Below are 25,912 nucleotides of genomic sequence, written 5' to 3' on the forward strand. Positions count from 1 at the left end.
TCCCCCTCATTTTTATCCTACACTAGCAATACCAATTAGTTTGTTGTTGCTTTTAGATGTGTTGCGGTGTCATTGCATTGCAATTTTTGTTTAAATCGAAGCTCATTATTATCCTACACCAATACAAATTTGTTTTCAAATATAAATCACTTTAATGCAAACTCAATTTTAATTAAATTGATTTTGATAAAATGAACATTTAAAATCAAATTTAAAAACACTTAATAAAGTAAATCGATACAGTATAAAAGAAATATAACAATAAAGAAGAACGTAACAAAGTTTCTTGCGATGAACATACAACTGGAAGGGGGAAAACATCCAGGGTATTTTAGTTAGGTGAAGAACAAAATATTCTATATGAAATTAATACCTCATTTCATTCACGGGAGTATAATTGAAGACGATGGAACCAGATGCAGACATAAGCCAAACTCAACCTAGCTAACATCAGAGATAATGGAACAGTTCCTACAGAGCACATGTGCCCTGCTCCTCTGCGGATACCATATACTCAAAAACATAGTTCCTACATTTACATGTAAACACGTGCTTTAGTATAAAAAGCAGTAACTTCTAACAAACCCCATCTAATTGCTGGCCCAGCATCCTTGATGTCCCTAGAGAAACAGACCCTTAAATTCACCATTGGCTAGTTGGCACAACTGATTGTAAGAGAAGGTGTCTACAAAGAGGGCAAGATCAAAACCAACATAAATATGTAGGAACAGAACAATAGAAACAAGAAATAACAAACAGATCCTAATTCTAATTTCCATTGTGTCCATGGTAGAGGAAGAGAGCAATCGCCCAATAAATCCAATACGGGGTTTAATTGACAACAAAACACATGTTAGAAGAAACATTTACTTCAAGTGATTCGTTTCTCATTTTGACAGAAAAGTGGATCTATTAATTGACAATTAAGTAAGAAATAAGGTTGTAATGGTTCGTACCAAATGTGCTGCCAAAGTCAGTCCATATTTCGGCATCAATAGAGTTGTTACTTTCAGCAATGCCAATGACCTCAATATAGTTCATAAGAGGGACTTGTGGCAACCCTTTTATGGTTAATTGACAGTCATCTGTGGATTTTGCTGTGGCAACCCCACCATCACATTGGCTCACCTGAACCACTGTTCTTACTTTCTTCCCTATAAAGTTGGGAATCAACTGAGCATTTACAAATACAGCAGGATTTGACGTGTCCATGACCTGAAACAAGACAAAAACAATCAAGCTTTGCAGGCATAGCTTAAACAAATGGGAGATATAAGGTTGGCCGGAAGGGAGGGCTTAAGGACGAAGGGAGAAGAGGGGAGAAGTAGCAAGTTTGAATCCCTCACTAATATTTATAATAAAACTAACATTTGTCGATAAAAAAAATAGCTTAAACAAATGAACTTCCTGATTAGTGGGTAACTAATGATTGCATAATCTGAAAAAAGTCTGGTTTCAAATTTTCAACTCGGCACATAATTACAGTAAGCGTTGGGCGTGTTAACGAGGAAAAAGGAAAAATAACAACTATGCCACATGATAGCCTAAGAGGATTTTCCACAAACACGTCGAGTGCGCAAACAAAGAATATGAGTATCGCGTATGTACAACAGATCACCTAACCCTAAAGATATGGCAAATCAGTGAATAATATTATGCAGCAAAAAAGACAAAATCGAAGCAGAAGAAAAAAGGAGACGAAAGAGTGAACCTTCTAATGATGGGAAAGAAACCCTTTGCGTTTGCGTAGTTTGACAGAGTGTCTGTGACGCGTCACTACACTTTGATATGAAGAGAGAGCGCGGAAAAAGGAACAGAGCGGGAACCCTAAAAATTAGTTTTTTTTTATTCTTTGGCGGGAAACAATTATACTGGATTTTACCTTTTTCTCCCTCAAATGACAAATCTCAACAACATACTTCCTTTGTTTTTTTTTCAATTTAATTTTATATGAAGGAGATCGAAATTATAAATTCTTATATCTTTCATTGAGAATATTTTAAAATTATTGTTGATAATTTTTATATTTTGAATAAATCAAAATTAAAAATAATATGAATGTTTGTTTTAGTTAAAAATAAAAAATTAATAAGTAAAATGGAAAGAGATGGAACAAAATATGTATAGTTTTGTAGTTTATTTGAATTAAGAGAAAAAAAGAAAGAAATGAAGAAGTATAATTGAAAAATAAAACTTCTTCCTATTATACTATGCTATTTTCTCTCAACTTTTTCTTTCCTCTGTAAATCATGTTTCCCAAACTCACCATTTGTTTAAGCAAGGGGAAATAAAATAAAGACGTAAATTTTATAATTTGAATTACAAAGAATATAGAAAAATATTTCTATCTTTTTTTTTTCAACTAAACAAAATATTTTTTTATTTTCTTTTTTCCCCTTTATCCAAACGCATGAAAACTCAAATAAATTTTAACCTTTTTGTATCTTACAAGAATAATAATGCTCCTTACTATTAACATATTTTGCTAACCAAATTCTACAAACTACTGGGAATAATCCTTAAAAATATTATATTAAATTCAACGATCATGTCTTGATTCTCCTTTTGTTAATGTGGCATCATTTCTGCCGAATGTAAGCTTTACTACTCCATTGCCGCCAAGAATAACTTCAAGGAATATTTTCTCAAAAAACCAGACCAACCACGAGTAATTAGTAATTACTATACTTTTTATTTTGATATTCATTGAACATATTTTATTCCCTTTTGATTAAAAGAAAGGAGAAAAATAAGGTATCTTTTACTTTTAAGAAACACCCCCTGGAAAAGGAACAGTCCATAGAAATTAATCATATTCTCAAGAAATTGATGGGTATTTATATCTTGTATTTCCTTTATTACATCAGCCACCTTTCATTGCATTCCAAAAAATTCATTCTGCAATATAAATTTTAAAATGAGAGGTCAATCATCTTTTATTACATTCCAAAAAGTTCTTCCGCAATATAAATTTAAAATTGAGAGGTCCAGAATAATAGAATGCAGAATACAATAGCCAGGATTGATGTTTACTAGCTTACGGGTAAAGTTGGCAAAATGGCCCAGCTTGTTGGGCCAAGCGTGAAAAGTAGGCCACTCTGAGTTCTTTATGTAGCTTTGTAGCCAGACATGGCACGGTGACCGGTTGGGCCAAATCAAATTAGCTAGATTTTTTCTCTCTTTAAATTTACATAACTTTAAACGAAAAAAAAAAATAGCATATGAAAATAAATCCCATTTAACTTGGGCTTGTAATTCTTAACACTGGCTTAGCTTGTCGAGCCAAATGGGCCATGCCAAATTAGTTTGATTTTGGGGCATTGTTATGTGCACCCAGCAATTATGCAATTTTCTTATTTTGCTCTTTTGTAAAAGGGATACCGATCAGTTAATTCACAAGTCTTTTTTTTAAATTTTTTTTTCAAAATAATATTTTACAAATTAATTTAAAATTAATGATTCAAGTAAAAGTCTAACTTGTTCAAGTTATTAACACAATTCTTTAACCAACTGAACTAATAGGTCAATTATGTTATAAAATAAATAATGTTGCTATATGTAACATTAAAATTTCTAATGTATATTTAATGCACATGTAAATTTAAATAATAAATTTTGAGACATTAATTTTGATATAACTCATACGGATTATCTAATATGTATATTTTTTATAAAAAAAACATTTACTATTAAAAAAATTAATTTATTAATAAATTTAAAAAACATACAAATTAGTTAATCGTATGAGTTATATCAAAATCAATTTTTTATAATTTATTATTTAAATTTACATGCACATTAAATATACATTAGAAATTTTAGTATTATATATAATGATATTATTTATTTTATAATATAATTGACCTATTAGTTCAGTTGGTTAGAGCGTCGTGCTAATAGTGTGACTAATAGTGTAAAATTCACAGGTTTAACTCTTACTTAAGAATTAAAGACATTTTTGGAATTTTCTCTTTAATGCTTGGCGCACAATTAATATGGCTGGTGCACCTAGCATGGGCCTTGATTTCGTGAGCAGTGAGCAGCGAGCTTAATCCTATCGGCTTAATGGCCAGGATTGAGATACTATACATTAGATCATAAATTCAAAGTTTTGTGTAACAAGTGTACACAAAAAATATATATATATAAATTTGGTGAATACACTCTAATATTTAGTAGTTACATCAATTCATTATTTAAAATAGTTGCAATAATTTTTATATTTATATAATAATAATAATAATAATGTTTACATTCATCAATTACATTAATAGTTAATGTTATATTAATTTTTATAATATTTATTTAAGAAATCAATTAAATTTGGATTATACTTATTTATTATATCATTTAATATTTAGAATATTTTTACGACGAAATGTTTATAATAAATTTATTAAATTTTATATATGTTAAGTCCATTTAATATATGGATTAGTTTTAATATTAAAATTATATTTAACAATTTCATTCAATGTTTAAAATTGTCTTGGTATTGAATGTTTGATTTATTAAATTCATTTAATATTTACAGTAATCTTAATTTTTTAAGCAATTAGAGTAGTCTTGATATTAAATGTTTTATTTATTAAATTCGGATAGCATTTACAATAGCATTTATCTTTTTTTTATTAAAATTCATTTGATATTTTTTATTTTTTATATTTATTTAATATTTAGAGTAGTCTTGATTTTGAGTGTTGTATTTATTTTATTCATTTAATATTTATAGTATTATTGATATTAAATGCTATATTTATTATACTCATTTAATATGTATAGTATTTTAAATATTAAGTTTTATATTTATCATATTTATTTAATATTTAGAGTAGTCTTGATATCCTTTAAAAAATTGGTCTTGATATTAAATCTTAGAGTCATTATATTCATTTAATATGTATAATAGTTAAAAATTAAATGTTATGTTTATCAATTTCATTAATATTTAAAATATTTTTCATGTTAAATTTATATTTAATATATTTATTTACTTTCTGTCTCATTATAACTGTCATATAAGAAAAAAAATATTCTAAAATAATTATTATTTAAATTTTTAATGTAACATTAATTAATTTTTTCACTAATATCTTTTATGAATAAAAAAATGTATAAATAAATCAATAATAATATAAGATTAATTTTATAAAGTTATTATATTATTTCATCTATTTATTATTTATTATTTTGTCTTGATCTATATAAAACATCCAAGATGACAATTATTTTCTGACTAGAGGAGTAACGATGATAAAATTGATTTTATCAAATTTTCACTCACTTTTATTTATTTTTAATTTTTTTTGTTTGCATTAAAAAAAATAGGACAACAAATTCTATGGGATTAGAAGATTAATATTTAGAGTAGTCTTGATATTAAATGTTATATTTATTATATTAATTTCAATACGTATAATAGTTTTAAAATTAAATGTTGCATTTATTATATTCATTTAATATGTATTATAGTTTTAAAATTAAATGTTACATTTATTAGATACATTTAATATTAAATTTTATATTTATTATATTAATTTCAATATGTATAATAGTTCAAAAAATTAAATGTTGCATTTATTGAATTCATTTAATCTAATTAGTATTAAATTTTATATTTATTTAATGTTCAGAGTGGTTTTGACTCTTGATATTAAAATTTACTTCCTCCTTTTTGTTTCTAAGTGTCAGATTTTTTTTAAAAAAATTGTTTCTATTTTTCTGTTATTTCTAAAATTTAAGATCACATTAATTATTCCTTTATTAACTATATCTTTACTTGTTTTCTATTCCATCCATTTTTTATAAGGAAAAAAACATAATTTTTTGTTTTGTTTTATAAGTAAATTTTGACTATTTTTACTTCATTTAATGAGACTATGTTTAAAATAGTTTTCATTTAATAGGGAGTTTATGCTTAATATTAAATTATGAAGAATAGCTTAGAAAAAAAATTATCTTTTGATGAAAAATAACCTAAATGAACGAAGTTAACTAATTTTTTAATAAGTATGACATTAAATTTTTTCTTCTAAAAAACAAAGAAAGGAGTAATATTTAATTATTATACACATATATTCATCGTGGAATGAGAAGAAAAGAGCGAAAAAAAACTCCGTAACTATTTAAATATTGAAATACTTTAAAAATTAACACAAAATAAAAAATATTTTTAATATAATATTTAAACTATTCTAAATATTAAATGAATTTGATAAATATAACATTTATTTTTAAAACCATTCTAACTAAATTAATTTAATATTTATAATGGTTTTAAAAATTTCTAAAAATTTGCTCATTGAAGAATAACTTATAAAAATGTTCTCATTCAGGATAGTTATGCAAATTTATATATAGCAAAAATCGTCAAACAACTTATACTTTTTTTTTTTTATCGGTCTTATACTTTTTTTTAATGCTCATATTTTGAACTTTAAAGTAAGCTTTAAGCTTTAACATAATATAGGAGGGTTTTATTTAATTTATTCCTCTTATTATTAAAAATTTTAATTTGATCATGCAATTTTTAAAAATATTTAAATTCGTTTTTTTTAGTTTCAATTATGTTTTCTAAAAAAAAAAGTGTTAATTAGGTTCCTTATTTTTTTTAAATATATTCAATTTGATCTCATTTAAAACCAAACTTATTCCTATTTTTAAATTTTTTAGAACAAATAGAAGAAAAACTGGACTTATTTAAAAAAAATAAAGATTTTAATTAAACCCTATACAAGTAAAGAAACCTGATTGAACCAATTTTTTTTTATCAACTAGTATTATGATTCATACAACTTTATAAATATATGTTTCAAGAGGATTATATTTTATGATTCAAACCAAAATAGTATTATGATTCCCTGACACATGATTCATATAACTTTTCTTTTATCACACATGATCATAATACTTTATATTAGACAAAGTAAATAGTCCAACACGTGAGTATGAATCACATGTGCTAGGGGAATCATACCCTTAATAAGAAAAGTTGTGCCAAATATTTTTGAAAAAACACTCCTACAAAATTAAGAACCCTATTTTTATGTAAAAAAACATTTTAAGAAAAAAGCTAACTACAGTAACTTTTCAAAAAATGCATACCCTAATCCTTGTCTCCTTTTCACCCCGAACAAATGATACAGATTAATTGTCTTGAGACGATGAAACAGAACTTTAATCTCTCCTTTTAAGCAATAATCGCCAAACAACTTACACTTTATTTTTAAAGCTTATATTTTGAACTTCAAAATAAGTTTTAAGGTTGAATATAATATTGGGCGAAACATAGCCTTATTCTTGAATGAATCGATCTAATGGCTACATATTAAAGTTCACATAAATTTAGAACGATTCAAAAAGTTGTACCAACACCAACAGAGTTTCACAATATGTCTAGCTACCATGACACATCCAAGCTTAGAAAAACTAACACAAGACACACACCACCACCACTTAAACGAGATCTTCCTCCTTGTGGGTGTGAATCACACAATCTGATTTCGGGTATGAGACACATGTCAGAAGGTAACCCTTTTTGATTTGATGGTCATCAAGAAAGGATTGATCTGCTTGATCCACAGAGCCTGAAACAACATGGCCAGCACAAGTAGAGCATGCTCCAGCTCTGCATGAGTAAGGTAGCTCCACTCCAGCATTTTCAGCTGCATCCAGAATGTAAGTGTCATCAGGGGCTTCAAATTCATTCTCTTCACCGTCTGGTCCAATCAGCTTCACTTTATATACCGCCATCGCTGACACTCTAAAGGAAGATGATTTCAATCCAAATACTTTAGACACGTTCTTCACAGACCTCAAAGATGATGGATTCTTGATGAGAGCACAAGATCTCCTAGCTGGTGTCGTTCCAGACAAGGAAGCTCTTGGAAGTCTCACAGTGGACATATTCAATGCTGCCATTTTTACACCTGAATTCAGACAATGGTAAATTGGTTTTTAGAATCAATCACATAGAAAACCAACACAAACTCATTAATGGGAATAGAACAGAAGCAAACAGGAATAACACAACTAAGTGAAACAAGATCATTAAAGTATTCATTGGCTGGCACAACAATCATAAACCACGTTTCAAACATATATTGCACGCAAGAACAACAATGACAAAAGAATTAAGGATAGTTTGGTGATAAAAAAAATGACTTCAGGGGATGGGTTGAGAAGGTGTTAAACCACTCAAGGTAATGTGTAAAATAAACAATAACTGTTTTAGAAGTTAAATAGAAAAATTGCATTCAATTTAACCAAAGTAAAGGTAATATGTACAAGCACATGTAGCAATACACAATTTACGCAAAAAATGGAACACAGCACAGCCAAAGGTCATCAGAATACTTAACAGTCTCGGATGGACTTCAGTATAAAATAGTGAAAAACTCAAAACAATTTGCCAAAAAAATGACTCAACTAATCAAGTACAAACCTTGATTTCTCAAGTTGACATATAAAATATAATTGTTATGATCATGTAACTTATGGTGGGCAAAAAGGGTATGCTTGGTATAGTAAAATTGCACGTGAGATGAACACATCTTGAAGAAATTGTAGAACAAAGACAATACAATAACAGACTATATTATCGCCGTTTTATAGTTAATTTATCTCTTATCATAAATCTTTTAAGAGATCAAATCAACGTGCATAAAAGGGGTATTTTGGTTGGCAATTCCTCCTGTTAATATACAGTAGCCCAAAAAAAAAGGGATTGTTAACCAATGAAAATGTAAAATGGCGCAGTAATTATGAATTCCAGAGTGTACATAATCGAAAACACTTAGACCATTTCAATTTCAAATCCCAACCATCATATTCATATCGATCCCTATCTTAACCCCTCTTCCCAGCTACAGATATTGAAATTCGATGAACAATCAAAATAATGAATCAACGGAAATGAAAAAGTGGGTGTGGATCAAACAATTCAAAACACCAATCAAATTAAAATTGTCATCTATGTATCGGACAGCAGAGGAGATCACCCAATAAAACAAAACTTTATCACAAGAAAACAACACAACAAAGAAAACAGGAAGTCTATGTAATATGCATGCACAACAGGTTAAATTCAAATCCAAAATCACGAAAGAGATTTGGCAGAAGGAAATTGGGCAAAGAGGCTTACTTGGGTTAAGTGAATGAGAAAGATGAAAGTTTGACTGTTTGAGGGAGTGAGAATGAAAATGAAGTACGAATAGAATGTTATATATGGACAGACAGAGACAAGTCAAGTAAGATGGCTTGTGGTTGATATGGGAAAGTGACCTTTTGAGCGTTCGGCGCAGCTACTTATGCCCGCTTGTGCTTATGTTTCATTGGCCTTTGCAATATGCTTAAAGTAGAATGAAGCAAGCCCCAGTACATTTTAGGTCACAAGAGATTTACCAAAATAGACTAAATCAAATATATTAAATTTTGAAGTTTTTCAACACTAAATTTTTTGGCCAATTTAAAAGAATATTTTATGCCTTTATTTTGTATTTAATAAATTATATTATAAGTATGAATTCAAAGGTTTAAATTTGGTAAGAGCCATATATATATATATAGTTGTTTTGTGACCAAAATCATAGATTACATAACAAAATCAAGGGAAAATTCTTCTATAGCTTGTATGGTGCTTCAGGAGACACCTGTATACACTTTGACACTTAAGATAATAAAAGTTTTAGGCAATAATAATGTAATTAAAGAATCACGATGCATATCTTAAAGGAAAATAATGCTCTTATTTATAGGTGCAGATCAAGGAAATGCTTGACTTGACCTGTATGTAAATTTGAATGAAAAATTTTCTAAGTCTAGACTTTTTAGTATGATAACCAAATAACATTTGGATGATTATGACCTCTAAGCAAGATTGGTGGCTTGAAAGGCCTTAGTTATTGGTGTAGATCAAGGAAATGCTTAGCTTGATCTGCATGCAAATTTGAATCGAAAATTCTTCAAGTCTAGACTTTTTAGTATGATAACCGAATAACACTTAGATAATTATGACCTCTAAGTAAGATTGGTGGCTTGAAAAGCTTTATGCCCTTTGCTGTTAACAAAATGAGATTCATGAGATTTTGTTATATTTTTCATTGATGACACTTCTTTTGTAATTAAAGAATTAGGCTACATACCTTAAAGGAAGAGCAATGCTCCTATTTATAGGTGTATATTAAGGAAAAATGCCTGGCTCCAAACTGTATGCCTATTTAAATAAAAAATTCTAAGTATAGACTGATTTTCAGTATGGTAACTAAAAAACACTTAGATGACTATGACCTTTAAACAACATTAGAGGCTAGGATGCTTTATTACATTTCTCATTTCCCAAGTGATGTGCCTCTTGAGACATGACAAAATGTTTCAAAATACTTGGCTAGTGAGAGCCCCTAAGATGTAAAGAGGTGGACTTAAAAATCATGTAGCATGACTATTTATTCTCGAGATGAACCTCGGTTCTAGAGGTGTTACAACTTTCTTATTGGGCTAAATTTGTTCAAGTTGGGCCTTTTTCAAGGGCCTAATTCATAACAACTTTGATGATACCTATTATCGAAAATATTATCTTAACTAATAAAAATGTTTCAGTGATGAAAGGATAAAATTTCAAAAATTATGAAAGTTGAAACGCATAAAATATAGAGTATGCATGTGAAATACAAAATAATACATATGTATTAAAAAGAAAAAAAATGATTATACACTGGTAGTATAAATTTACATAGTCATCTAATCACAACTTATTATGTATAGTAAGTTTGTTGTTTTTAAAAATAATTATTTTAAAGTAATTCAAACGGTGATTTATGATTAAATGACTGTATAAGACAGTTTTACATTGTTAGTACATAAACATTAAATCCCAAAAAATATCGGTTTGATTTTAAAAACATCATTTGAAAAGCGATTTGATTGGTCATCCAAATATGGTCAAAAAATTCTAAAGAAATTCCGGATATTGCCCTAAAAGTTCGAGGTAATAACTCAAGCATACAACTTAATCACTCATTGTTTCAATTTCCATATTACGGTATACTGCATACATGACACTGGCAGCCATTTGCCAACACTTTCCAAATGACCCTTCCAAATCCAATTAATCAAAGATAGTGCAACGATGTGACCAAGAACAAAGGTTACTCCACTGCGAACCCTCGAATTTTTCATTTAAAATTAAAACCCGGACAGACAATGTTGCATAACGAATTCCAGCATGCTCATTGTCATTAACAATCTCAGGGAAAACAAAACTAATGACAAGTTGAATTTTTATGCGTTGGGCAACAAAATGATTCGTCTCGTTCTATTCGATTCTTTTATATTCCAACTTTTGTTTTTAGTAAAACTAATATGTATCATTTTCTAACTTATGTCTCATTTTGTTCTAGACATAAAAACCATTAACATAAGGCATGACTTGTATTTACCAACTAACTACCCTTGGAATCATCGTTCATGGGCATACACAATGAAATGATGTATATAGATGCTACAGCTTCTCATAGTATGTAATCCCACTATTCCACTCATTAGGTTCAACTTGATCAAAGCAGAAGAAGCTGACTACGGAACAATTGGGAACCGCACATTAGATTTTGGATTCAAGGAAAACAAGGATGCTAATAAAGTAAAGACACGAGGAGACTCTGCTTTAGTTTTTCTTCATTTGCCACTGTTTGGTAAACAATCATACAGTGAATGACTAAAGAATCAGATTAACTCAAGGAACCCACGCTCATGTCTCTACTTCCTCGGTGCAGACAATTGGTGTCTGGACCATTCTTCAAGTGCCTTGCGATGGAGAGCATTCATCCGGATGTAAGGTCGTTTTTGCTTGATAAGCTTCTCAGCATTCTTCCAATCCTCTGTGATGCCTCGTGCTACTAACAGTGCACACATAACAGCAACACTTCTTCCATGACCTTTACACCATAAAACAAAAAAGTTAAAAAAAAAATGAAGATAGCCATATCATCTTTTTAATTCTTATGCAAGCATAATAATCTGGTATGAAACTAGACAATATAGCATTATTGTAACTCAATTATATTGATCCAATATTTTTAGGTCTGAAACAATTTCATTATGTGTATGCTTGCTATTTGTAAGTCAAATGTTGTCTCATTGACTGATGAGATTTCCAAACTATTATCAGAATACAACCTCTTGTCAGTCAAAATGCCTAAACTTTATGTCAGTGCACAGGACCATATGTAAGGACCCAAGGGTATGATAGTTTCACTTTTAAGTACGCTTCCCTCATCTCTGGAGGTTTACTCTCCCAGTATTCATTACCACAAATTGATCAAATTTTTCAGTGTATGATATACTATTAGGATCGTACTGAGGCATGAATAAAATGAGTATAAAAGTAACATTTATAACGTCATATAATCCTACCTCATCGAAAAATTTGCAGCTGTAATAATATGCCCAATTTTTTTCATTGCATATCTATGCTTCTAACTAAAAATAATATCTTCATATTTGCAGCTCAGGTAGTGATCATAATAATGAAGAACCACAAAGTGGCAAACACCCAGTTAAAAGGATGGGTAACCCTTAAAACTCAAAACATTAAAGAATATGTTATACTCCTAATAATGAGCGACAGGAGAACCAGTTTATCTTTAATTCAAACTTGGCAATGGTCTGATGCTAAGTGATAGTTTGTTTTTAAGCCTTCAAATGACACATTTCATTCCATTCCTAGTTTTCATTTTCATTACTTTTTCCCCTTTCAAAATAGGGGGAACCCAATTACCCAAATCCACTTGTCTAAACAATGTACAATATCTTTGGGTCAATTCTGTTGGGTTTCTTATACTGGACAGCAGTATAATTGAGTTTAATACTCCAATGCAAGGGCATACTTAATGCATTGCGATTGGAAAAACTACCAATTCTCTTCTTGTTGAACCAAAGAGTTGCATTTATCAATCTTCACTAACAGAACCATAGAGTCAACCTCAGATAAGCTACCAGAACAATTAAAGATCAGCCATAATTATTTTTCATGAAGGAAGCAAAAGGCCATTCCATTGACAATGTCCAACCGTTTGTTGTTGTTGATGATGACAATGGAATACAATGCCCAAAACATGTATTGTCATTAGAACACTCGCAAATGACCTTTCCATTTTCTAATATTAAGTCATTCAGAGGACATAGAATATTGCAAATGACCTTCATCATTGGTTATTCAAAACTCCTTCTGAAGTCAAGTCTCTTGTTTGGACAACAGTAATTAACACAAAACAAAAGACATAATAACTTATCATGTTATCATATAATTGACCCTTGAGTTAAGTTACAAAATACAAATTGAATTATGAATGTCTATCAACAGAAAGCTATCACTTCGGAGGTCACAAGTCCTTATGTCTCGTTCTAATAAACTTCTCATCAATCATTGATAAGAGAAGGAAGGTAAAAAATGAATTTAAGTTATATGCAAACATGAAAAAGCGGCTCACGGTTTTTTTTTTTCTTCTGATCCATAGGAATCGAGAAACAGATATTGAGGATTTACAACCACTCACAGACGCTGTTCAACTAACTCAGCTAGGTTTCCTCGGTCAGCTCACGGGGTTTAATATCAAAGAAACAATATATGTCTTAAAAAGCACAAAATGCTCCATGATTTTATACATTGAAATAACACATTTCTCATTGCGAATTAAATAGAAGCAACAGAAGAACAATACTAAAGAGCATTCAGATTCATCAACGAAGTCAATACTAAGTACTAACCATAAGCACAGTGAACGAAAATGGGCTTGTTGAGGTCTCTCTGTCGAGAGGCCCACTTAACAGCTGATTCAATATCAGCAGGTTGAGGCGACCTCGTGTACCACGTCGGAAAGCAGCGGTAAGGCAACCCCGTAGTGAAGTCCTTCACACGTGGGAACTCGCACGCGCAATCAACGATGGCGGGTCACCAGGTGGCAGCTTCTGAGGCGACGGTGGCCAGCCACCGACATAGAGACCCTCGTGGACTTGGGTGTAAGTAGGTTCCCCGCTTCGAAGTCTTCGGAGCAGAGAGAAGATTCTGACGAAATAGATGTAAGGGCTGAAGATTATGAGTGAGAACAAGGGGAAGCTACCGTCGGTGGTTTTGCCGAGAAGTATTGGAAGGTTGATGGATGGGTGAGACGCAATTGAGATCAGCGAATAGTAGAGGAAAGGGAGAGAGAAGAGAGTGAAACCGAGGTTTTTTAGGTACGCGAAGCATAGGAAGAGTGTTGTTGCTTTTAGTGCAATGAGAAATGATATGCCACGAGAGAAGATAACAGCTATGCTACTTACAAAGTTCTTATTTGTTAACAAATCAATAACATAGAAGAGTGATTTCTAGTAGTAATTATGTTAAAAATACTTATTTTTAATGTGTATTTAGTTGTAATGAAAAATCGTCTTGATGTATTGTGTTATTTTTAACATAAATATAGCAAAAGGATAAAATTTGCAACATTCTAAAAATGGAAGGCTAATGAGCTAAAAAAATGTCGAGAACAAAATTTGTCAGATAATAAAAAAAATAGTTAGAGATAAAAAGTGCAGTTAAATTTTATTTTATATATAAAACTTAATTAGCCCTTAATTTGGGTGGGTATTCAACTTAATGCTTTTGCGCTTGTTTTTCCGGGCCATCAGCTTCTTCAGTCAGAACTGGAACTTGAGAATCCGACGATTAGTGTTGTACTGTTCTCTTGGAAACTTGCATTTCAGATCCCGCCAAAATCCCTTTGGACTCCAGAGGTGACTATGGAAGCGAATCAAGCGACGGTGACGATGAATCAAGAGGATGACGAGTTGGAGTCCAAGGAGAGTGTGCTCCAAAAGTACTTCCTCCAAGAATGGAACATCGTCAAGTCACTCCTCCACGACATCGTTTCCAAATCCCGCGTCTCTGACCCTTCCTCCGTCCACCGACTCAGATCCATTGTACTCTCCTTTTTTCAATAACAACAATTATACTTTGCTTTTTGTTATTGCAAATTAATTTTTATCGGTATATATTTGCAGTTGGACAAGTATCAGGAGCAAGGCCAACTTCTAGAACCCTACCTTGAAACCATAGTTTCCCCTCTGATGAACATTATTCGCTCACGAACTCTTGAACTCGGGGTAGCTTCCGATGAAGTTCTCGAAATAATAAAACCTATATGCATCATTGTATATACGTTAGTCACGGTTTGTGGCTACAAATCTGTGATCAAGTTCTTTCCGCATCAAGTTTCCGATCTCGAACTCGCCGTGTCTCTGTTGGAGAAGTGTCACAACACAAATTCGGTGACTTCTTTGAGGCAGGAAAGCACGGGAGAGATGGAGGCTAAATGCGTGACGCTGTTGTGGCTCTATATACTTGTGTTGGTACCTTTTGACATTTCCAGTGTTGACACCAGTATTGCGAACAATGACAATTTAACTGAGTTCGAGCTCAGTCCTCTTGTGTTGAGAATTATAGGGTTTTCTAAGGATTACCTCTCGACTGCTGGACCAATGCGGACTATGGCTGGACTAGTCCTCTCGAGGCTACTTACTCGTCCGGATATGCCGAAAGCTTTTACCAGGTTTATTTGATTATGTTTTGTAGCTTGTTTAGAGTTAATTCAGTTTTCTCTCTGATCGACTTAAATATTTGTGTTGTCTCATGTTGTGTAAATGTATTTTCGTTTCAATCAAAGTTTAGCTCAAATAATCAATTAATTCCTTGTTTTCTGGATCTTGTTTACAAATAAATGAATGGTTTTGTTTGATCTCTTGAAAATGTCTAAATTTGAATTGTCATTAGTTCATGACATTATGTGTTATGGCTTCAGACATGTTCGGGCTTGTATGCATGCCTGCATCTGTGTTGTATAGAAGTTTATTTTTATTTTTATTATTATTAGTCATCATCTGTATAAACTGACTTTTTCTAATGGCTTCAGCTTTGTTGAGTGGACCCATACAGTCATGTCCTCTGTAACTGAAGATTTACTCCATCATTTCCAGTTACTTGGTGTTGTTGAAGCACTGGCTGCTATTTTCAAGGTTTGTTTTTTTGTCTTTTCCTGTTCACAACCTCAAGTTAAAATGTTTTTATCTATCATTTGTGTAAAGATTTTAGATTACTTCAAAATATATGAATGAGAGAATGATGCATGATAGACTAGGATAATTTTTGTTATGGATAATTGTGTTAATTTTTTAGGGATCCAATACATTTATCTCTAATAAAACTTTTTATGATGAAAATTTGTCTTTGTTACCTTTAATGATTCTAACTGTTATAATATCAATCTGTAAGTAGGCAGGTAGTCAGAATCTCTTGCTTGATTCAATTCCTGTTGTTTGGAATGATGCTTCAATGCTGTACAAGTCCTTAGATGCATCTCGAAGTCCTTTGCTCCGCAAGTATCTGATGAAGTTAACTCAACGAATTGGGCTTACTGCTCTTCCTCATCGTTTGCCAGCATGGCGATATATGGTTAGCTTCTCTCTGATCCAAGTTCGATGGGATCTTGTATCTTAAATGTTGGAAGACACCTTTGTTTTTGTCCACTTGCGAGTATTGTATCCATATTTTGTTTCCTTTTTATTTTAACTGGTGTAATATAAAGCCACAGTAATTAATTAACTATGGTTATATGCATTATTCAGAAATGCATGTTATGCTGACAAAACAACAAATGCTCCTCATGCAAGTCTAGCATGTAGAACTCAAAACAGAATTGGATGGATAAAATTGGAGCCCTTATTGAATGGAAATATGTAGAGTTGAACTCAGTGTTCCCTTATAGGCAATTTGGCTATGGTATCATGCTAGGTAATTTGTCCTCTTGAAAATTTGAGCTACTATGCATGAAATACTTTTTATCATGTACAGACCCAAGTCAACTTAGTCGTGCTAACTGCTAAGTGTTATATTTAAGCTTCTTAGAATTAAGTTGTTTGACCCCTTGATCTAAGCCAGCTGTATCAGCACCATAAATTTGTACTCAAGCATTTGGTTTTCATCAGTGGTGGGTCACAATTACAAATATCTGGGCATTATGGCTTCTTTTAGGCTTTTAGCAGGACATTTTAGGAAGGACACTTGTGTTTTAATTATTTACTTGTCATAAGCAATTGTAGAAGCTTCATGTTTGTCACAATTTTTTTTGCCTTAACGACTATATGCCTATTATGCAGGGAAGAGTTGCCAAACTGAATGTTTCTTTGAATACATCCAATAAAATTGATCAGTCCAATTTAGGTGTGAACAGCAATGATTCCAACTCAAACGAAATGTCAGACAGGGAAGAAGATGAGGATATGGATGTTCCAGAAAATGTTGAAGAGATTATTGAGATGTTGTTGTCTGGTTTGAGGGATATGGTATGTCTAAAGGGTGAGATTCTTATAGTAAATTTTGTATTTTGCCATTACACTATGATGCTTAGTTCTGGTGATGAAAAATATGAAATTCTGTCTAAATGTAAGCCAATGAAGATAATCTGAAATGGAATGGTTGAATTAATGTCTTTGTAAATGGTTTTTGTGAAGGAACCTTGTAAGCTGCTGAAAGCTGTAATAACTCTGTTGATGTTGTTCATTTGTCATTAATCATGAAATAGTTCTTTTAAAAATATCTAAAACCAAGATTGTGTTGATGTCTTCTATGAATTTGCATGAGATGTGAAATTGTATTGATCACTTATCTTATGATGTAACTGATCCTACAAAGAACTGGATGAATGCTGTTGGATATGAAAGAACTCAAACATATCTATACTTTTTTTTTTGTTTATGGTAAATTGTGTTTTTAATCTCTCATAAACTGTTTTGAGCAAATGAGGATTTAAAAACATGGTTTATCATAAAAAATTATACATGACTGCCCTGTTAAACTCTGATGACGTGACTACTAAATGAATTGCCAACGTTACTGTTACATCATTAGTTAACGTTGTTACTTGACAACAAAGACTAAAACCAAAAATTTTAAATTTTACAGGGACTAAAACCAAAAATAGGTTATTTTATAGGGACCAAATTGTTTTTTAAGCCTATTTTCATCACTTAATGACCAAATTATGTTGGTATTGGATTGTAGGATACTGTTGTCCGCTGGTCTGCAGCAAAAGGTATTGGGCGCATAAGTTCACATCTTACATCTTCCTTTTCTGAGGAGGTTTTATCATCTGTTTTGGAGCTGTTTTCACCTGGTGAGGTGTGATGCTAAACTTTTGTTTGCTTAAAGTTCCTGAGCACTGTAACTTACTAGTTTAATTTACACTCACCTGGGTTTATATACTATATAGTTACTGTGTGAGAGGTTTACTATGTTAACTATTTATTTGTCTGGTTCTACTGTTATAGCTCACATGTAACACTTTTTACAGGGTGATGGTTCATGGCATGGAGGCTGCTTAGCTTTGGCTGAACTTGCTCGTAGGGGCTTGCTCTTACCTGCTAGTCTTCCCAAAGTTGTTCCTGTTATCGTGAAGGTGGTTTATAATGGATAGATTGTATCCATAGATTTCTGGAAGTAGGATTTGTGACTTCAAACTATTTTGGTTGCTTATAACTATTTAGTTGTTTGAACTTTGAAGTACTTTATTTATGTGCTACTTAAACTTGAAACAAGAATTGAGAACCTTAAGGATAACCTTGTTATCCTGTAGTATGATTGAGAAAATGATGGAAAGGCTACAGAGGAAAAGATAAAAAAGGACTTAGTCTTGGAAAATTAAAAAAAAGACAAATATTCCCTTAAATGTTGACTATTCTTATTTTATAATGCTTATGAAGCTTAAGATATCCTTCCTTGGCAATATGATTTATGGTTGGTACTTTGTAGTTTTCCTTAAGACATCCTTATTTGAGAGATACATTTACTGCATAGCAGTGGGAATAATTATAGTTTTGTTTATTAGGCACTACATTATGATGTTCGAAGAGGTCCACACAGTGTTGGGTCTCATGTACGTGATGCTGCTGCATATGTATGTTGGGCGTTTGGACGTGCATATTATCATACAGATATGAGGAGCATCTTAAAAGAGTTTGCCCCCCACCTCCTAACAGTGGCATGCTATGACCGTGAGGTCCTTATATCTTTTATGTCCTTCTCATGACATGATTTGTTTTAGACTATTCACTTCATGTGAAAAGAATCCCTAACTAACCTGTGATACTTAGGTTAACTGCAGAAGAGCAGCAGCAGCTGCTTTTCAAGAGAATGTTGGAAGACAAGGGAATTATCCACATGGAATTGACATAGTGAATACTGCGGATTATTTTTCACTTTCTTCGCGAGTAAACTCTTATCTTCATGTTGCTGTTTCCATTGCTCAGTATGAAGGATATCTTTTTCCATTTGTTGATGACCTGCTGGATAGAAAAATCTGTCACTGGGTATGTTCTGATTAAATCTCTCACTCTGCAATCAGCCAAATCTTCTGCTCCCGTGTTGACCCTAATTGCACTTGTGAATTGTGATATGGATTTATGGTTTACTTTCTAAGTGAAGGCCATAAATCACTCTAGCGTGATTTTCTGGACGTTGAATATAATAATATTTTTGTAGGGAAATCATGCATAGAAGAGAGATGACAGAGGTATTTTCTCAATGTGTGCATGCTTTTTGGTCTATAATATGATGTTTGATGAAGTTTTCTTCTATTCAGGAGTCATACATTAGAATTTTTTTCTTTGTAGTTTTATTGTTTCCTTAAATTTATTTTTTAAAAACTTCTTCAAAGGATGAAAGAAGTCATGCCTTATGTACGTATTTGCTATTTCATAGTTGTGACAATAGAGTAAAGAGGATGGTCTAGCCTTTTAATTTTTGTTTCTTCTTTTCTTATTATTCCTTGTCACTGTATATTTTTTGGCATAAATTTGTTCAAATTTTGGCATTTAGTAACAATTTATGGTTATTCTTTTTGTTGCTTCCTGTATCTCAATTTTCTTGATATATTTTGAGAGAAGTTACTTGGAAATTATGTCTCCAGGAGAAAAGCTTGCAAGAACTTGCTGCAGAGGCCCTTTCGTTTCTTGTAAAATATGACCCTCAGTATTTTGCGAGCACTGTCATGGAAAAGTTAATTCCTTGTACTCTTTCATCGGATTTATGCATGCGCCATGGTGCAACATTGGCAACCGGAGAACTTGTTTTAGCTTTACACCAATGCAATTTTGCTCTTCCCTCAGGTTGATACTTTATCCTGACTTCTGATTATGTTTACTTATATGGGATTGAAGGAGAATATCAATTATTTCAAACAAAAATACTTTCACTTTCAGGAAGAAGCCTGCAAAATTAAATAACTAGAACTATTTGACTTCATTCCTTAAGATGATAAGAAAATGAATAAAAGTTTTAGTTAAGTCTTTCTTGCCAAATACTGGTCATATGGTTAAATCTTTCTTTATTGAAGGTGATTGGTTTCAAAATAATTATGATGCTAGCTGAACTGTGACATTTTTGAAATTGTCATTGACAGATAAACAGAAAAGTCTTGCTGGCGTTGTTCCTGCTATTGAGAAAGCACGGCTTTATCGTGGAAAGGGAGGAGAGATAATGCGTGCAGCTGTTTCTCGATTTATTGAATGCATCTCCATATATAAAGTGGTATTATCAGAAAAGATAAAGAAAAACCTACTTGATACTCTCAATGAGAATTTGAGGCATCCTAATTCTCAGATACAGGTTCTATTCCTCTGATACAGGCAATTTCTGTTGCCATTTTAACTTTTGTTTAATATCGTTGTCAGCTTATGCCAGTTGGGCACTATATATCTGAAAAGCAATATCTTCATTTGATGTTCAGAATGCAGCTGTTAAAGGCCTGAAACACTTTATCCGTGCATACTTGCATGCTTCAGATAATAAAGGTATGAGTGATGTGATAGCAAAGTACCTCAGTATGTTGACTGATCCAAATGTAGCTGTAAGGAGAGGATCTGCATTGGCAATAGGTGTTTTGCCATATGAGTTATTAGCCAGTCAATGGAGAAATGTGCTTTTGCAGCTTTGTGGCTCTTGTAAAATTGAGGTGCTCCACGTTGCAAATGCTATATATTATACTATCTTAGGTTCAATGATTGTGTTAGTGTGTTACACAATGTTTTCCCATGTGCAGGAAAACCCTGAAAACAGAGATGCTGAAGTGCGAGTAAATGCTGTCAAAGGGCTCACATTAGCCTGTGAAACATTAATTAATGGAAGAGAATATACTGCAACCGCTTTTGTTGAGGATGATTTTTCCCTGTTTATTCTGATAAAGAATGAAGTGATGATGAGTTTATTTAAAGCTCTTGATGACTATTCTGTTGATAATAGAGGTGATGTAGGTTCTTGGGTTCGTGAGGCTGCATTAGATGGCCTAGAAAAATGTACATACATGCTCTGTAAGATAGACAAGTCAGTTTGTTTGTCTGGAAGATCTGATGGAAATGAAATTGAGCCTATTGCACATCCCTCAATTGATAGCATGCTTAAGAACAACCAAGAGCTTTCTTTATTTGATGAGAATCTTGCTACCAATTTAGTTGGAGGAATTTGTAAGCAAGCTGTGGAGAAGATGGATAAGCTGAGAGAAGCAGCAGCAAATGTTCTCTACAGAATTTTGTACAACCAGATAATTCATATTCCATATATACCTTTCCGAGAAAAGTTAGAAGAAATCATTCCTAAGGAAGCAAATGCACAATGGGGTGTAAGTTTATATAGATCTTTCATCAGTTCGAGGTTGGTTGCATAGATTTTTCTATTGAGAGACAATATTGTTTTGTTGCAGGTTCCTTCCTATTCTTACCCACGCTTTATACAGTTACTTCAATTTGGTTGTTATAGCAGAGATGTGCTATCAGGTTTAGTTATATCTATTGGTGGGTTGCAAGATTCTTTGAAGAGGGTATCACTCTCCGCACTGTTAGAGTATCTAGAAGAGGTTGAATCTGAAGACCCTAATACAAGAACATCTAGGTTATACATGCTATCTGCTGATATCCTGTGGGTTCTCCAACAATACAAGAAATCTGACAGAGTTATCGTACCTACTTTAAAGGTATTAAATTTCTTAAACAGTGGTTAATTATTCTTGCTTTGTGAAATTGAACTTTCAAACAATTTGAATCTACTTTATTATATCATTTTTTCTTTCTTGGGGAAAAACCTAAATTCTGTATGTGAACAAAGTGCTGGATCCAATCTCAAAATCAACATGTGACTCATTTCAACCACAAGCATAATAGCATAGCATGACTAGTAGTCATGCACTCACACACATTGATTTTTTTCTTTTTACAAAGGAGTCTGATAGTTAAGTATCCATTCCATGTTGAAATATATAAAAAAAGGTGAGGGGGAGAGAGAACCTGAAATAGAAGGAATGCTGCTGTATAATGGATTGCACTATCTTTATTTTAGTTAGGTTTCAAGTGCATTTTTATTTATTGTAATAAGTCAGGTGTATACACTGTTGACTGTACCTACTATAACAGCCTCAAAACTAAGACTTCAGACTGCGACAAAAGACAGTTTAGTGTACCCTAGGATATAACATAAGCCCAACAATTCACTACAAGGTAACCACTGGATCATCGGTTGTAGTGGTATCTTCATTTATATGTTTCCAGCATAAAGAATCCTGGTTAGCACCCTACTTAACATCAATCCTTAAAATTATTTCATAAAAGAGTTTACCATATTTTCTTTTATGTTGCATATATAACACTCATTGCTTGCCTCCTCTGTTATGAAATGTAAATCTATTTACAGAAATCAATTTGCATTGTTTATTCATGAATCTCTAATAAACTGATGAACTTATTATGCATTCCAGACCATTGAGATTCTGTTCAGCAAAAAGATATTCCTTAATATGGAGGTTAGTTTTCCTTTCTGTTCTTTATTTTTCATCTTTCTTGTTAGTAACCCTTTATATTGATTTGTTTGCTAGAGATGTGTGGTTATCATTTACACTTGGCAGAAACAATGAAAAAAAAATTAAAAAGAAAAAAAGAATAATGGCTAATATGAGAAGGGAATTTTCTGCGAAGTCCCTAAGATGCATTAAATCATCATCATGCAGACATCTTGAACCCCAACATAGCAACTCCACATTTTCATTTAACCTCTCTTAATTACTTTTCTTGTGTAACATGCAGAACTTGTTGCTTGTTTATGCATTAAAACCAATATGGTTTGCATAATGTTGAAATGTAAGATTAGAATGCTTCCAAGAAAAATTACACAACTCGGCCACCACTTGTTAAGCTTGTCTGTGTATACCCCATTGTTGTGTATGAAATATGATGTAGCAATCATATGTTTATGATGGTTATACTTTAGTATATAGTTGTCACTAGCTTTACAAAAGTTTGTTTTCTTTTATTTTCTTTATTGTGACAGTAAAGGACAACATCTAAAATTTTAGTAACTTGAACAGAGATTGAATACTGCTAATTTTCTTTGGTAGAGTTGTGAATACGATACATAATAGGTAGCAATGATTAAACTGCCAAGAGAAAACAAGCAGTAAAATGATTTGATAACACAATTATGTGAGCTGAAATTGGATTAAGTACACATCTTGATACCTAATTCAACTTTAGCAACTAAAGACATGAGCAATAAGCTACTGACCTAGAAGAATAATAATGGATTAAGAATGCAGAGAATTAAATTAGAAAAAAATCTAGTGATTGCAATAGAGTGAAAACTGATCATAATGCATATTTTTACTTTATAAATATGAGATATGGGAAGTTTTTGTTCTATAATTCCATTTATTGATTATTATTTTACAAATGCTTGGTGATAACATGTTTTTTTTTTTATCAGCAAACATAATATATATATTAATAAATAAATTGAGTACCAGAGGTACTAAAGTACAGCTATATAATTGGCCTTACTCTGGTTCCAATACAGACTAAATGGAGTCTGGTTAGGAACCACAGCCAGGCCATACCCTCATGTTAAACTCTACTATTAATCTATGGTTATATCCTCTAGTGACACACAAACCCTTCTCTTGGGTTACTAGACCATTGATTAAAATGAATTTGCTTTACAAAGCTTGGTGATAACATGTTGATTAATAAATTGTATTTTCAGGCTCACACTCCAGCTTTTTGTGGTGCTGTTTTGGATTCTGTGTCATTTGAAGTAAAGGGATCAAAAGACTTCTCTAAGTTGTATGCTGGTATTGCAATACTTGGTTATGTAGCTGCAGTTCAGGAACCTATCAATATGAGGGCCTTTTCGCAACTTCTTAACTTTCTTGGTCATCGTTACCCTAAGGTGATATTCCTGTATATTCGTCAGTATGAGATTCACTACTTTGCATCTTTTTTTTTGCATAACTGCAATCACATGCATAATAGACAGGCTCTTTTTCCACAATTAAGAGTTTGTCTATTTGTGCTTATTTTATAGAAAAAAAATCTTTTAAACTACATATGTTTTAAAAAATTATGATAATTATTTTTAAAAAAAAGTGTTTTTCTCGAAAGATAAAAAAGTAATTAAAAAAAACTGAAAAAAGTTGTATTATAAAATTACTTTTTATAAGCTTAAACAAACTAGTCATTGCTTTTGTTGCTTGCTTTGTGACTTCCTAAATTTTATTTTATTTCAATTTGTTTATCAGATTCGAAAAGCTTCAGCTGAACAACTGTACCTTGTCCTCTTGGAAAATGGGAATCTTGTGGCTGAAGACAAGATTGATAAAGCACTTGAAATTATTTCTGAGACTTGCTGGGATGGCGATATGGATTCAGCTAAACACCAAAGATTAAAATTGTATGAGATTGTAGGTCTGGAGGTGGGGTCACTTGGCAATAATAGTGATGGAACATCAAGGAAAACCAGCAGTAAGAAGCCTGCAAACTTAGATGAAAATGCTTCATATTCCTCATTAGTTGAGTCATCCGGGTTCTAATTTTTGTTGATTCAATCCCAGGTTTGCTGTTGTATAATGTAACTTCCTATAGTTGATATGAAATTTTCATGTGCATTGGTCAATTTCCAATCATACTGGTGTCCTCAATGGATGTTATGCATTTACTAGATTAATTCTAAAGCAATAGAGCTTTGAGGGAAGAAATGAACGGTGAAGATAAGATTTGTTCTTCTAATGGTAGATCCCACAAAATTATTGAAATTTCAGAGTTAACATTCCGTATTGATCATTACTAACTTGTAGTTGATCATTCCGTATTGTGATCATTACTAACCAGTAATCATGACCTGAGCTGTTCTGGAGATTCCTAATTAATCTCCTTTTACGTTTGTGTGAATTTGATTCTAACACAATTATGCAATTTTGGTCCTAAATTTTTTGTAGATATTGCAATCAATTCCCTCTGTAGTATTCCATTCATTTCTTAACTGAATTTGCTTACCTCATTCATGTTATTCTTAGATAGATGCTGACTTGTTTATTCCTTGATAACCCGTCATCTGACATTAATATCAGATAAGCACTTTATAAAAATACCAATTAAATCAAAAATATGAAGAGTGTCACGTGTGTCTTGTGTCCCGAATTCCCTCTCCTCCAATGGTGATGTCGTGGTGTTTAGTGTTGGTGTCAGTGGGGTGGTGCTTGGGTTATAAGTTGTGTAGTTTGGATGTGGTTTTTGTAATGATTAAGGTACTAATGATGTAATGTAATCTAACAGAATGTGTGAATGTAAGGAATTCACAATATTTGGTGTGTAATGAATTGGAAATGGTTTGGTATGGTATGAACCCAACCGAATTTATAATTATTTATCTCTGCATTGTTCCCTTTCTAAAATCTGTTTCCTTTCTTTTCAATTGGTTTGAACTAAATTGCTTTTGCATTGATCATCATGTGGAAGAGGTTTTAAATGTTAGTTTGTTAGAAATATCTTTGGGATTCAAATCTTGTTTCAA

The 25,912-nt window shown here is 32.0% G+C and overlaps 3 protein-coding genes and 1 pseudogene across 3 annotated transcripts; 1 reads left to right on the top strand and 3 right to left on the bottom strand.

The window, feature by feature from the left end:
• Positions 1 to 269: 269 nt before the first annotated feature.
• On the bottom strand, positions 270 to 1,827 carry LOC114370524 (replication protein A 14 kDa subunit B-like). Its single transcript, XM_028327901.1, has 3 exons — positions 1,712 to 1,827; positions 957 to 1,215; positions 270 to 685 (listed from the first exon to the last, which is right to left on the bottom strand). The coding sequence occupies exons 2-3, from the start codon at positions 1,210 to 1,212 to the stop codon at positions 621 to 623; spliced, it is 321 nt and encodes a 106-aa protein (XP_028183702.1). The 5' UTR covers positions 1,213 to 1,215; positions 1,712 to 1,827; the 3' UTR covers positions 270 to 620.
• A 5,391-nt stretch (positions 1,828 to 7,218) lies between these two features.
• On the bottom strand, positions 7,219 to 9,321 carry LOC114369455 (ferredoxin, root R-B1-like). The gene is made up of 2 exons (XM_028326686.1): positions 9,143 to 9,321; positions 7,219 to 7,928 (listed from the first exon to the last, which is right to left on the bottom strand). Exon 2 carries the CDS (start codon positions 7,918 to 7,920, stop codon positions 7,456 to 7,458), a length of 465 nt encoding a protein of 154 aa, XP_028182487.1. The 5' UTR covers positions 7,921 to 7,928; positions 9,143 to 9,321; the 3' UTR covers positions 7,219 to 7,455.
• Positions 9,322 to 11,408: 2,087 nt separating this feature from the next.
• Positions 11,409 to 14,734, bottom strand: LOC114371865 (annotated as a pseudogene).
• Positions 14,616 to 25,171, top strand: LOC114371914 (tubulin-folding cofactor D-like). The gene is made up of 17 exons (XM_028329234.1): positions 14,616 to 14,955; positions 15,037 to 15,584; positions 15,945 to 16,047; positions 16,307 to 16,483; positions 17,188 to 17,373; positions 18,092 to 18,208; positions 18,381 to 18,485; positions 18,915 to 19,085; positions 19,180 to 19,395; positions 19,995 to 20,193; positions 20,487 to 20,692; positions 20,814 to 21,038; positions 21,126 to 21,701; positions 21,783 to 22,052; positions 22,830 to 22,874; positions 24,107 to 24,292; positions 24,642 to 25,171. Exons 1-17 carry the CDS (start codon positions 14,776 to 14,778, stop codon positions 24,930 to 24,932), a joined length of 3,801 nt encoding a protein of 1,266 aa, XP_028185035.1. The 5' UTR covers positions 14,616 to 14,775; the 3' UTR covers positions 24,933 to 25,171.
• Positions 25,172 to 25,912: the final 741 nt, after the last annotated feature.

The sequence above is a fragment of the Glycine soja genome, chromosome 10, assembly GCF_004193775.1.
Source record: "Glycine soja cultivar W05 chromosome 10, ASM419377v2, whole genome shotgun sequence".
NCBI lineage: Eukaryota > Viridiplantae > Streptophyta > Magnoliopsida > Fabales > Fabaceae > Glycine > Glycine soja.

Bases quoted from the DNA above. Each gene is read 5' to 3' on its own strand.
- LOC114369455 (XM_028326686.1), bottom strand. From the start codon at position 7,920: ATGGCAGCATTGAATATGTCCACTGTGAGACTTCCAAGAGCTTCCTTG.
- LOC114370524 (XM_028327901.1), bottom strand. From the start codon at position 1,212: ATGGACACGTCAAATCCTGCTGTATTTGTAAATGCTCAGTTGATTCCC. The intron at 686-956 runs GTACGAACCATT...CCCTCTTTGTAG, and splicing joins TGACTTTGGCAGCACATTTG to ACACCTTCTCTTACAATCAG.
- LOC114371914 (XM_028329234.1), top strand. From the start codon at position 14,776: ATGGAAGCGAATCAAGCGACGGTGACGATGAATCAAGAGGATGACGAG. The intron at 16,484-17,187 runs GTTAGCTTCTCT...CCTATTATGCAG, and splicing joins TGCCAGCATGGCGATATATG to GGAAGAGTTGCCAAACTGAA. The intron at 21,039-21,125 runs GTGCTCCACGTT...TCCCATGTGCAG, and splicing joins GTGGCTCTTGTAAAATTGAG to GAAAACCCTGAAAACAGAGA.